The sequence below is a fragment of the Thunnus maccoyii genome, chromosome 1 (genome assembly GCF_910596095.1).
Source record: "Thunnus maccoyii chromosome 1, fThuMac1.1, whole genome shotgun sequence".
NCBI lineage: Eukaryota > Metazoa > Chordata > Actinopteri > Scombriformes > Scombridae > Thunnus > Thunnus maccoyii.
Genome location: NC_056533.1, coordinates 23,136,101 through 23,150,500, shown reverse-complemented (window position 1 = coordinate 23,150,500; position 14,400 = coordinate 23,136,101). Strand labels below are relative to the sequence as shown.

The 14,400-nt window shown below is 41.0% G+C and overlaps 2 protein-coding genes across 13 annotated transcripts in view; one reads left to right on the top strand and one right to left on the bottom strand.

Moving 5' to 3' along the window:
* The window catches only part of LOC121896996, a 235,058-nt gene that overhangs the window by 60,909 nt on the left and 159,749 nt on the right, over nucleotides 1-14,400 (bottom strand). The window lies entirely within an intron of this gene.
* The window catches only part of sox6 (SRY-box transcription factor 6), a 141,058-nt gene that overhangs the window by 90,427 nt on the left and 36,231 nt on the right, over nucleotides 1-14,400 (top strand). For all 9 annotated transcript variants that reach the window (XM_042411170.1, XM_042411179.1, XM_042411152.1 and 6 more), the window contains one exon: nucleotides 10,507-10,627. In XM_042411170.1, coding sequence (XP_042267104.1) covers nucleotides 10,507-10,627 — 121 coding nt within the window. The remainder of the gene's footprint in view (nucleotides 1-10,506; nucleotides 10,628-14,400) is intronic.

Here is a 14,400-nt window from a genome sequence, read left to right as displayed (position 1 = left end):
GTTTAAATAAACACAGGGCTGTATGGTAATTGCACAAAGATAATAGCGCTAATTTGTGTATTCTCAGATGCTTTTGTTGTCTCCCCAGCACAAATGATTTTCTCAGTGTGAGACTCTTATTAATGCACCGGCAGAAAAAAAAAAAAAGCACAAAAATAGACATTGTTAAAGAGAATGTGCAAGTCCCCCAATTAGCACAGCTAGATTGGAACTGTTAGCATGATAATAAGAGAATAATAGAGCAGGGAAATGATAATGTGTGTGTGTGCGTGTTTAAGTGAGGAAGTGTGTGCTGCTGTGTGCACACGCGTGTCTGTGCCTGTGTAGACGCTGTGCTGCCAGTGCTTTCCCTTGTGTTGAAGTGCTCTGTGTTAGCCTGCTAGTAGGATTATGTGGGGGCATTAACAGCCTAGTCAGACGGGCTTGGCTCTCGCCCAGGGAGGCTCAGTCCAGCATGTTCATCCTCCATTTAAGGAGACTGTTAGCTGATGAAGATGTGCACATGCAAGACTGAAGATAAAAGAAAGCAGTGACCCGACTCATTAGCCCCTGTGATTTAATATATTGACACTTGGATACAAATAATTCCATTTAGTGGACTCTATCGGTGGGGAGGGATCAATTTAATTAGTTATGAAATGTGACTTCTTGTCAGGAAGCAGAAGAAATGCTGACGTTAAATAAAGTCATGTGCAATTTAAACAATAAAGCCATCGTGGCCCTGTTAAAACTTAATGATGCGCAAAAAGGTGCAATAGATACAACCTCAGTGATGGTAGTGATGGTTCGCAAATGAAGCTAAGTGGATGAGCAGTTGGTATGTAATGGCGTTTGTCTGTTAAAACAAATCCTTGCTTTAGGAATATAAACAGTAGATGTTTCCTGAATGATCTAGGTCTGTGGATTTTGTCTGATTAGGGCATGATACCGTCTTCAGGGCAGAACTAAAGGAGGCCTTGCTTCCCATTTCCCTGGATGAAATGTCCCTTCTGTTTACTTAACACAAGTTAAGTAAGCTTTAAGATACGGCATTCAAGCAGGGATGCTGAATGTTATTGCTCAGAAGTCTTGAAAATAAAAAAGATAGACCGCTCAATCATTCCTTTGTCAAAGTCTAACAAATGATTACTGGCTTTATTGAGTCTCTTTAGACACAGTCAGTTGGAACATATGCTTGAGTTGCACTGTGTCTTTGCCAATGAGGTACGAATGTAGACAAACATAGATCCATTATTGCTGTAAATTACACAATAAAGCCATGCTTTTGTGTAATTGGCCTTTGTATTCAGACACCTAAGCAGTTTAAGCAGCGATAATTAAGAGGCTCCATCTGAGAGGTGCCACATGAACGGCTGTAATGTGTGAAATCACACCTGAGGGTCTACTTAAAATTAGTCACCTGGGGGGTTTCTGTAAAGCAGCCCTGGGACGGGTTAATTTATTACACAAACTTCCACTTCTATCAGTTCTCACTAGTGTCAAGAATAATCGACACAAGACAGAAAATATGAAGAAGAATGAAACTGTAGTGTATCACAGTAGGCAGACAGGAATTAATTTCCTTTTAAATTAATCATAGTGCTAAACAACCCTGATAATTTAACGTTGATACTTTACATGCAAATATAAGGAATTAAGTACTTCTGTGTTCCATCTGAATATCACAATGAAGCACCTGTTTGAAGCTCCACAAATCTTCCCTGGATGAAGGCAGAGCGCCTACACTTAACAACCATTGTGCCCCAACCCCCGAAAGGAAAATATCAGTTGGGAGAGAACACATCCTCCAGTGTGATGTTGATTTAGTTTCCTCTCCCTCTCTGCGTGGACTCTGTTTTCTCTGCTAATGTTGTGCAAACTGTTTTGTCTTTGCGTTGGCTTTGCATGGCCATCGTCCTCAGCAGTGGGCACACTCACAGGGAGAAGGAGCTGCATTAATAGGATCTACTGTGTACGGGCAGCCGGCAGGGAGAAAGGGGCGCGTGTTTTCTTAGGGCTGGGGTGGCAAAGCAAAGCATTCAGCCCATGGCCAACGCAAAAAAGGAGCTTCTTGTTTTTGGGGTGAAGGAGAGTCCAAGCATTCCCCGATGGAACACAATGAATGAACCATTTTGTCCTGCACAATTTTTCATAAAAACAGAATTGTAGAAATTTTTTGTTTGTTTGTCTTTTCCACAAATCAGTTCTCAAAGACACCTCTTGCTTTTCTTCTTTTTTAACACAGGTCATTTTCTCAACTTCAGAATTGATTCTTAAATAGGATTAAATCTTAAAAGTGTTTTTTGTTTTTTTTTAACCGAGTCGTCATAGTGCCTCTCTTGTTTTATCTTTTACAAAATGCTCTGGTTTTTCTCGCCTATAATTAGATGTGCCCATGATATTTGAGCATGTTTGAAAGTCTCAGCACACGTGTGCCTCCAATAAAGTTGCCCCTCCTAACAGGCCCACTGAACAACAGAATGGGCTCTGTTGTTTTCTGTGGCCCCAGCAGCTGAGAGGTAATAGTGAAGACAGAGCCTCAGTCTGTGACTGGAGGATGGGACAGGGGAAACCCAGCCCTAATGTGAACAATACCATCACACAAATTCAAAATCAGACAAAATGCAGTTTGTAGATTCCCTATAAATGTGGAAATAAAGGTTTTTCCCTAAAATTTAATTTTTTTTCAGTCATTTTATAAAATACAAAACTATTAACAGTGCACAGCATCTATGTCATTCTGCTTACTCTGAAGTGTTTAAGATGTGATATTTCAAACCTTTAAAGCCATATTATTTCATAAATCCCTCTATTTTCCAACTCCCCCTACCCTGTTCACACCACATGGATGTAGCTGGCTATCTGACTAACCCGTGTCCAATGTTCTTTAGAACCTCACTCACCCCCCTACAATGAGGGTCCGAGGCATTTCACTTATTCCCGTTTCCATACAGCGAGGATGTATACACTGGATAATGATGCTGGCCTCAAACCCACTCGTGGGTTTGTTTATGTCTGTTCTCTTCTTTCCCGTCATTACATATGCTGTTTGAGGGAGTCCCGGTGGATTTGGCCAGTTTACTGCAAACCTTAATTTTATGGCCAGACCTTGAAAGAATATTCATTATTACTTCCATGTATGTGCCCCTCCCCCAGCAAAAAAAAAAGAGTTCATATTTCTAAATCTAAAATTGAATTTAATGTTAAAAATGTAAGGGTTAAATGGTGAATGGTGGCATTGTGTGTGTTGCTGTGCACACAGTTCATTGTGTATATTGTGCCAGTATGTAGAAATGCATTTCCTACAATTATATCTGATATCTGAATGTGCTTTTAGTGTGTTCAGAGTCAGAAACAGAGAATACAATGTAATAGAGAGCTGTAGCATGAAAACAGTTTGCTCCTTTTAATATACACTATATAATACAAATCCAAATAAAATACATTTTTATAAAGAATTCGTAAAATTTGCTTTATGTAGACAATTTCTATTAAATCTATAGGTCACATTCCATGCCAACAAATAAATGTGTGCATCTTTCTTTTGTTTTGTTTTCATTTTCATCAAGTGCATCATTTAAATTACAGATGCACTGACTTGTGATTTACAAATAGTTTTCCTTATTTTTTTCTGCCTATTTTATTTATTTTGACTCATACTTAAGCTTGATCTTTTATTATTCTTCCTACAATATTTAATACTGAAACTGCATTAAATTAGAGCAGTGTGGAGAAATCTTATAAATGCCATCCAGTGTACTTAAGCAAACAGTAGCCTGCAGTTTTATCCAGAAATCTGTGGAAGTCGGGAGGAGCAGTGAGATGGAGGGATTTGGGGTGGGGTGTGTTAGGCGGGTCAGAGGGTTGGACTACCACGCTTTCAAGCTTCCGCCGACTTAATATAGACATATTGGAATGGCTGTTTTCCAAGAAGGCTTGTTTTACTGTGTAAGGAATTAGTGGAACAAGAAGTCATCTATTGGTTATTCCCTCTGGATGGCCTGACCTCACTCAAGTGTCTGGATTTGCTGCACTTTATCCTGAACAGCACTCAGTATAATACGCACAGGCGTGACTGATGTGCAGCGTCACACTCAAACCTGAGCAAACAGTGCCTGCTGTCAGAGTCGGTGCTGTACCCAAACAATTCAGTGAAAATATTATGACACTTTTTTTCAAGCTACTGCTTGTACTACTATTGATCTCTGGCTGTGGATTTCAGTCTTTGACTTTTGTAGAAAGGGGTGCTGTACAAGGATTTCAGATGCAGGAAGGAAGTGAGGAGGAAAGGTCAGAGACTTGACCAGGACAAGGGCCCTTTGTTGGTGACCTGAACCTCTCTAGTGAGCTCATTTTCCAGAGCAGACAAGCAGGAATAATGCGCTTCAGTCTAGTGGGTGGTAATACTGTATGAAGACCTTCATTTAAAAGCAGAAGTCTGGAGCATCAAAGTCTGGATCAAATCTATTGATCAATTTGTCTGATTACCATTAGCTACAGACAAATCCAAACACCATCACATCTATGTTCGATCAGTGTGTGTGTGCTTGCCATGAGATGTGTCGGTGTGTAACTGTGTTCAGCGTACAGTGGAGTATAACCGGCTGCTAAGTGACCTATAGTAAAGGACTGTGCTTAAAGAACTGTTGATTGTTTCAGTGGAGGAAAAAATCCTGAAGCAACACAGAGGATTCAGCCGCCCAGAAGTGCTTCCACTGAGTGATTTTCATCCTGGTTAGGCTCCAGTACAGTGTACACCCAGCGGGCTATGTACACAGTGGCGGGTGTTAAACATATCCTGCTGTCTAGTGTCAGTTTTACTGTGTGTGCGGCTGTTGGGATGTAGCCAGACTTGCCAGCTTCCTCAAGATCACTTTCCCTTCAAATAGATCACAAAAGGTGATTTCTACTCACTCGCAGCAGTTCAGCGTGCAGCTCAGTGAAGAGCAGGGGGGAACGAAGTGTGAACTATCAGTTCTTACAGCAACAGCTGGAGTCTATCCTCCCTGGGTGAAATTACAGAACCCCTCCTATAGAATATGTGAAAAAGAAGGTTAGCGAGAGCTACGGATCTGACAGCTACTAAAGTGTGGAAGTAAGTATTAAAATGAGATGTCAGTGAAATGTGAGTCCTCCTCTAAATGATTGTTGGTGAATGTGATATTTTCCTAATGGCAAAGGAGCTCATTATAAGGTAATCATTATAGATAATCATTCAAACACAACTCATCTACACTGAGATACACTGGGATTGAACACGTGAAAACCCCCCAGAAGGGGAAGGGACATCAACAACATCATTTTGAAAAATATTTTTATGTCACCTAAGGGCTTTAATTTAGATTTTGACCTCAAACCTATTTTGTAAGAATGACTGACAGACCCTACTTTACTTTTACAGATATCTTAATGAAAATATGATTGCCTCTCCCAAAAATTTATATCTGTTGATGCAACCTTCTTTGCTAGGCTGAACTTGCCTGTACTACTAAAAAAGTTTTTTTTCAGGCAAGTAATATATGATTTTTCTACTTTTTCTATGTATTTTTCTATATAGTAGTTTTTTATGATAAACGTTTTTTTCTGGATGGTTTATGATACATATTTGACTCAACTTCTGATGTGTTGTATTTAATATGAGTCTGTATAATATTGATCATGATGTTTCTAGTTGTTTTTGCCCTTTTCATAGAGGCATGCTCTGTCCCCCATGTGGGTAGTAGATTGACTCTCAATCATGTAGATCACAATCACCTGAGTGATGAATGTGTTTTTGTCTATATATTGCTTGTTCTGCTTTGTGATGATTATTTGACAATGTCTGACGAAGATCTCTGTTAGATCAAAATGTTGCTCAATTAAAATTGCTGGGAGCTATTAGTACAGTGTGCAGATCTTTTGTCTGATTCTTGCCTTTAGTTTGATTTTTGATCCGGCACCTGTAGAAGTTTTTTGGATGCGCATACCCTACACTCTGTCAGTCAAAGGAGCTCAATATATCCTAAATGATTGTACAGTGAAGATCATCACCACGAGTTCCTCAGAAATCTTGGCTACATTCGTTTGTATTGTTGTCAGAATTTTCATAAAATACTTGAAGTGGTTTTACTTTTTACAAGTCTCCTCAAGGCAAATGAATGCAGATTATATCCAAGACAAGCATCTGTGTGAGAGGTGTGTTAAAAGGTGTCAAGTAGTAATTAATCAGGATATTAGACGCAGGATCTCACCGGTCCTTTCAAGCTAATAAAAATGAAACACGGTGAGAATGAGGCAGGTGTTTGTCTTTTTAGCCTCTTTTGTCTTTTCTTGTTTTAATCTTGTTAATACTGACGGATTCTGGCAGTAAAAACAACAACTCCCCCAGCTTCCTTCACATTGTGGTTCATAGTGAGTGGCAAACGTGAGTGTGGATCAGTGCATGGAAGTGTAAGGGGGTTCAGAGGAGAAGCTAGCAGGGGGTCTTCAGGCCTCCTGGGTGCTTTGTAGAGGCTATAACAGACAGTGAGGAACATGGGTGTTGACAGGGGACCAAGTGAGTGCTGTAATGCCCTGTACATCTCCATTTGCACTCAGTGTTCTGGAGCTGCTTGCCTGTGTGTTGTGGGTGGATGTTTACACATTTATAAAAGACCACTCTGTAGAAATATTTCTAAAATGTGATTTTCCCTGAATCACATGAAGTCTGTTAAGTACTATCTGTATTTTAGAGCAAGTAAGTCTTAAAAACATTACAAAAAATAAAAACTAGATGTAGCGAAACTACAATACTCATTATAATCCTATACAGCTGTATTAAAATTGAATTTGGGTGTGTATATATGTCTGTGTGTGTGTGTGTGTGTGTGTGTGTACATGTTGCATGTGTTGTAAGTGCTAGGAGAAATAAAGGGAGCTCTTTCATGTCTACCCTGTCTTTTACACCTTGTGTATTTACACATCAGAGATGAGTCTGTCTGAGCCGTCTGACTGACCCTCTGCAGTCTGACCCCACGACCGGCTGCTGCTGAAAAAACAATTGCACAGTCAATTGAGCAAGTGTTAGCCCTTTCTCATATAACTCGATCAATGTGTGTTAATTTATATTATCTGAACTGAATGTTGCAAAAAAAATAACAATAAATTGTCCTGTAATTTTTCTTGCTTTCATAAAAGACTAAAATAAATCTAATTATCTCCTTCATAAGGTTTCAATATGGTCCTTAGAATCCTCCCTGCAAGCTGGTTCTATTTATCAAATACTATATAGCGTCTCCCTGAGAGGGAAACAGATTGCGTGCTGGCCTGCTACAGACTTCATCAGGTCATCTGAATTGATGATACATGTTGCAAGGCGGCTGAGTTCCCCCGGAAACCTCTGTTGGAGCGCGTGCTGGCAGAGACGGGGGCCTCAGCCAAGTCTATCTGACTGATCACTACAGATGCTCCTCTTCAAGTATTCAGAGTCAGATCCTTAGTGCTGGGTCTTGAGGGACAAACAATAGCACCTGTTCCTCATAAGATAGCCCATTCATGTATCTTTAATGAAGCCTGGGGGCAGATGGTGTGAAATGACATTATCCAGTACTTAGCAGTGCTAAGACAAAGGAAGAGCAGTGCCAGCACAACAATGCTGCTGTATTTACGAGGAGAAGGGAGGACGCTGCCCAAGTGCCCCGCTCACATCTGCTCCACTTCATTCTCAGGCTCCTCAAGATCATCTTGGCAATAGAAATATCCCGGGCACTCAGCCCATACAAAGATGAACTTGAGGGTAACTCTTAAAGGGGGGGAGGTTGGGTTTATAGTAACATAGGGAGAGTGGAAGCTCTTTCTGTCTCTGTTTTTCAAAATGTACTTCTTTATTTTTTTTCTTCTAGTATATTTAAACAGTCAAAGGAAAAAAAAACAAAACTCAGGAGGATGTTATAATCTGCTCAGACACTGTGCCAGCTGTTAATTGACAGTTCAACTAACCTCTACTATTTGTTTCCACCTTGAAGCTCCTCAAAATTTGATTTGCCTTTCTCTGACATTAGTTGCCATATATTAAACTTTTATGTGTGAAGCTCATTACTGCAAATCATGGCCATTCAAAAGAAATGCATTTATTTCCCCAACATTTATACTCCTTCTTGCCTTGGTGAATCTTGTATATTCTGCTCCATATTTTAAAAATAATAATAGTAATAAAAGCTGATATCCCAGATGAAATTATATAATTTATATTTCGTGTTGCTGGAGGAAAATACACATGATCATTTAATGCCTTTTGCTGATGTCTCTGTATATATTGCAGATATTTAGCATGCATCTCTTGTACAATTAATTAATACCAATTCATGTAATCACATTTGTCTTCTCAAATAACCAAAATGAATTAAATTATGGAATTACGTGAATGAGAGAAATATTTAAATGCTTTTTTTCCTATTGTGTAGCATCATAACTATTATTCCTCTGGTTGTGGCTCAGTGTGTTTAGCTGGTTTGATTTGAAAAAGGATTATTATAATTATCTGTATGACTCAGGAGAGCGTTAGCAGCCCAGTGAATTTCCAAGTAAGACGACACAGAGAGCAAAAGCCATGAATCACTTACTTACTTCTAAAAAGTGGCTGAACTGTTGGAAGTTGGCAAATTTCACCAACCATTTAATTCAAGCATGGGTAGAACAAATTGGGAAAGAGCGTTTTTTTATAGCAACAGATTTTTTGTTTTATTCTTCAGTTACTAAAATATTTGACAGTCAACAAGCTTATTTTTTTGGCAAAGTAGATATATGTGGTAGTTTGTAATTTATCACTGATTTAAGTTAATTCAGGAAAATGTAACACTTGTAACACACTTGGAGGGATGTGGACTTACGAGAGCCCTTTCCTGCCCTGTGGCCACCGTACATTCAGCAACAGACTCCATCTGGTTTTACCGTCCAAATACACAGGCAGAGAAAAGCTGTGTTCCCCAGTGTCCCCCCCCCCCACCCCCCCGCCTGTCACTGGCCCTACCTCATGTTGTGACATTAATTATTGTGTTTTTCCATATGTTCCATACATGCAAGGCCAAGATCCATCTTTCATCCATTCCGCCTGGAAACTTGGAGCAGAAATCCCTATAAAGCAATGTTTTATTTAAGGTCATTTGTCGCAGTCTCCTTGGCCATTTATTTTTCTTCAGCAACAGCACATTTTACAGAATTACTTTTGGAAGAATTACATACTTTTCTATTCTTCTATAATGCACTTTCTGCACTTGCACTTCTGTAAAAGCTCAGTAGACATAAAATGGTTCTATTTATTTAGTTTTCAGCCTAGCTCTGCACCTCTGGACAGATCAATAAAGTAGTTTTAAGTAGGTTTTGCCTGCTAGCTGTGAGAGAAACTGGGTGCGACTACTCTGTAAAGGGTCTACAGGGGGAGCTGCACAGGCTAAAAAGTGGAGATCATAGCAGACCTCAGCCAGAACATGGGGGGGGGAGATTGTTGCTCAGAGCAGGTTGATTTCATGCCCCAATGCAGCGGCAGTAATTGCACCCAGACCCGTTTTATTGCAAGTTGATTTTAAAGAGGGATGAATGGAGAAACATTCTGTAAAGTGTTTATTTTGGGGGATGACCTTTATTAACCCATTTTCCAGGCAGGTTCCCCTGAGGTGGCCTGGCTCAGTGCTAGATTAACCCTCGCAGGCCCTTGGTAGCTGGGCTGCTCCCCATCATAGAGGTTCAGGAAGCAGAGAATGACAGTAAGATTGGACCTTGTAACATGTGTGCAAAAACCCCCACACACCAATTTTGAGACATAAGCTATTCACCCACCCTTGACACACACATGCAGGGAGTTTGTGTTGATATTCCCAGTTGGCAAGTCAGCAACAGGCTGGATGGTGAAGGTTAATATGTGACTGGAACAGACAGTCAGAGAATGACATTAAAATGAAATACAACACGCAGCAAACACTTTCCAACTGCCTGCTGTTTTTCCCCTGGTGAAAGCAGTTGTAGTAAATTACCAGATTGTCTTATGGCTTTTTTTTCTCTTGTATAAATGATCATCCAAGATTATGTGAGTAGTTGATCTTTTATCTGTGAGATGAGTGTGCGTTCGTGTATGTACATGCTGATCAATCCCGCTTTGCACCTGTGTAATGCATTCAACAATCCTTCGGCTGACATGTTGTATCTATTGCAGCAGCAGGGTGTTGGTGAATGCCTCTTTCAACACATACAGTACTTCTCTGCAGAAGCCGTACGCACCTACTGAGCCTCTATGCTCTCTGTCCTGCTTGTCACTTCCTCTAACTGATGCTGGAACAATGTGCGTATGCGGGCCCTTTGATGTACCGAGGTGAAATTGTGGTTTGGATTAAGAGCAGGCGTAGCTTGACCAGGTATTGTGTGAGCACACGAGGGCCATCATTGCCGCGGAGCCCCCTGTCAGCACACGTTAGGAAGAGCTGTGATCTGGCCTCCCCCTGAGTGGGCAATGTGTTTCTGTGTACCATGCCTATGCTTAGGCCTCTCTCTGATCTCTGCTCCCTATCTGTTCAGCAGGTCCAGGGTCACATGCCTCCGCTCATGATCCCCATTTTTCCACACGACCAACGCACTCTGGCAGCAGCAGCCGCCGCCCAGCAAGGCTTTCTCTTCCCTCCGGGAATGTCTTATAAGCCAGGTATGCTTTGCAACTTAATTCTTCATTTCATCCCTCCCGTGATCTCCCTGCTTGCTATGTCTTTTCTTCTTACATTTGTATCATATTATGATTTTTAAGTTGTGAATAACATGCATGGTAACAAACTTGATACACACTTGAGGCCACTGGCGCACTCTGCTCTGTCTGAACTTGGACTTGAGGCTAAGGCCTGGGAGTTTTCTAGTCCATGTGGAACAATAGATATAGGTAGAGAAGCAGAGGAATGTAATCATGTCTTCAACATTAAAGTATCTTTCAGGAGTATGCTGGCTGTAATCATTTTCCAAGTATCCACTGTTAGAGATCCAATAACACAGTAGAAGAACGCTGCATGAAATGTTTTCCTTTTGTTGTGTGCATAACAGTTTCACACAGTTATGCCTTTTGATAGTGAAATTAAGCAATTAAAATACAATCATGAGGACTTTGTGGATGATGTAAGAAACAGGTTTTCCTGAGAATAACTGCTGTCATTGCCTGTAACAGCAAGCCTCTTTCTCTCCTTTTGTCTTTTGAATTGAGTGAGACAGATACGCTCCACAGCCTTCAAAAAAAAAAAAAAAACTGAAATTGTTACAACATGTTGACTGATGCCTTGCCAAAGCAGTAACCTCCAACACACTTGCATCGTTATGAAAATTAAAAGATGTACAATCACATAATACTTGTGACTGAAGTTGCTCCCTTCTTCACAGTTTTAAGCTTTTCACTTGGCATGACCTTCTTGGTCCCGGGGCCAGGCAATTTTTAGACGTGTGTATTAGTTACTTAATCAAAGTAAACTGCATTTGTACATAAAAAATGTTTTCCTATTTCACTCTGACACATGCAAATAGAAGGAGACAGTGCTGTGTTGATGAAAACCACCCTGTCAAAGAAAATGACTTGTTAGTCAGACAGAACAAGCAGAGTCCTTGTCTGTTGTAAAACAGTAACATAACAAGGAAGATGACTGAAAATGGAAAAAGAAACACTGGGAAGTCAGCAGGTTTGCAGCAGAACATTAAAAGGTGTGGTAGTGCAGTTAATGAATTAACTATAAAACCAGAGGATGAAAAAGAAAGTCAGCTATTTTGGAACTATGGAGCCATGACAGCTTAAACAAAGTGCCTGAGGGGGAGTCTTTTACCAGTGTGCTTTCTGCAATAGATTTGACACGGAAAATGTTTTAGTTCAAATAACAGGAGCTATTATGGAATCATGGTCAGGGGTCGCCATGTGTATGGTTCCTGCATAATTCATGAGCTCATGAAGAAATAGCAAAGGGGGTCTGAAAATGACTCTTGAAGTCAGGAGAGGTATTTCAAAACCTCTATTATTTCTCCCCCTCCAACACAATATATCCAGAGAGTACAATGTTATCACCACCACCTGCAGGGTATACAGGATGCTGCCGTGTCCTTTCTCCATGAAGTGAGTGGCCAAGCATTCACTTCCAAGACTAAGGCACACTAATCTGATGTTATCATTATGAGACAGCTCCCAGGGACCACTGCTTATGACCCTAGCTCTGTGGTGCTCACATGGCAACAGAGTCATTCTGGCACCATAGTGGTAAGTCATCACCCCATTCACTGGCTGTGCTCAATGGCCTGGTGTGGCATGGTGGACAAGCACAGTCATAGAAACACCAACTCATCTTTTAAACAAATAGATACAAGTAGGACTTCCCAGTCCGTTCGCACTGTTTACACAGACAGTCTGATGTGCCTCTAATGGACCTGCAGAATGACTTCATAGTCTTTAGGTTCCTCTGCCTCTCTCCCTCATAGACATCCTGCTGACAGTTGATAGTTTTCTAATGCTATACTCTTTTAAGCTCTATATTTTTACACATTTTGTAACATTAAAACTGATTCTCTGATTTTTTGTTTGAAATTCAAGTAATTCAAGTTGAATATCAGAGTTTTCTTTTTGTTAAAACTTCAAAAAACAATTTGTTAAAAAAAATCAAAAACAGGAAAATTAAATACACATCAACTTCTTAATCTTATCAATGTAAGTTAATATACCTGGACATTAATGTTCTTGTAAACCTGTAAGTTAGTGAACAGTCTTGATAATTCACTGAAGTTTAAAAGCCAGTGATGAGAAAAGATCAAGTTTGAGGGTCGTGGTCATATAGTTCATTCGTCATCATTTGATCTGGTCTAAGAAAGGTCTTTGCTACATCTGTCATCCCTCAGCAGATCTATGACTTATATTTCATGCCATCACATGAGCAGGGAAATATAGCCTGTTGTGACCTAGCCATAGTGTCACCTGCACTCCCCTCTTAGCACTAACTTTACTTCACTGGGCATGGGACCAGCCATGGCCAGGAAAAAAACAAACAAAACAAAAACGTCTGTTTTAAACCTAATTCCCATTTCACCAGTGACGCTAACCTGGCACAGCGCCCATTCTGCTGGAGTCTGGTGCCTCGACACAGACTCTGTGCACCGAAGACCCAGACTTAGGAGCCCCAAACCCCCCCAGCAGTGGTGGTGTGCTCACTAAGCACATGACCCTCCCCAGGTTTCACATGACATCTAAAGACATCCAGCCATTTATTATTCCGAAATCCTACGTCACAGAGAGCACAGAGACACAGAGAAAAAGCGATACCAAAAAGAGGAGGTGTAGAAATAACCACAGCGCACCCCCGCACATCCAACCCAGCACTATTTGAAACCACTTCTGCTGTGTGATTTTATTTGCTACTAAATGGGGATTGAATTTCCATGGCCTGTATCACATTGTGCTGTGCTGTACAAGATTGCAAAGTGAGGCAAGCGGGTGAGGGCAAAGTGAAAGAGAAGGTATATACATTTACCTTGTCTGTGGCTTAATGGCTCCATATGTTTGTGAGAAGAAGTGACAGGCAGAAGTGGGGTCTGAGCGAAGGCCAACTCCCTCCCCCTCCCAACTCCCACTGTTCACCCCGCCTCCCCTTCTCCAGACACATGCTTCAAACTAACCTCCCCTCTATGAACACTGTACTGCACCGTCTCACTGGGGCTGTTCTGTCCCTCTCAACACACTAGGTTGAGTGTGTGAAAGCTTCTGGTACTGTTATACACCCCCATGGATATCACTCATACAGCAGCCGTTTTATATCCCCATCTGACAAACGTGCTGAAGGCAGGCCAACAGTAGTGAATAGTAATGAATAGTGCTGCTATTTGGAGACCAATTCTTTCTTGTTGATCACAGTGATATGCGAGATAAGAATGTGTGGGGGTTTTTAACCTTGTTATTGTGCCTGCGCACTTGTTCTAACCAGTTCGCATACAAGTGCTTTCACTCTGCTGCCAAAGCTATCACAGAAACAAACAATGTTGTGTTGAACAATAGCCAGACAAGTCTACAGCTGTATGAACTGCCTGAGAGAACATGCTGGTCCTTTTACATTATCGCTAATTGAATACCAGGGAGATATTTAACATTTATTCCGAACACATACACAAACACACACACTAGACACACACAAATACAAACTTCTAACTTGTTAAACTATGTAGTAGTTATTGTTGTCATGGTATTTTCCAGAAGGAGTGCTGTGCAGGTGGAAGAAGGAGGGAATGGTGTGGAACGTTCCTTAGTAATCCTGCTCCAGTCAAACCAGCTTAGCCTTTTGTTAATGCAGATGTTTGGGCTTGAAGCCGAGGGCTCGTTGCAATGTGCCACATTGCTGTGGTAAAGTAGTGGAGGGCCCAGGATCCGTGTTGGCACTTGCCTGGTCTCTGTGGGCCGGCTCATTGTCTGAACCT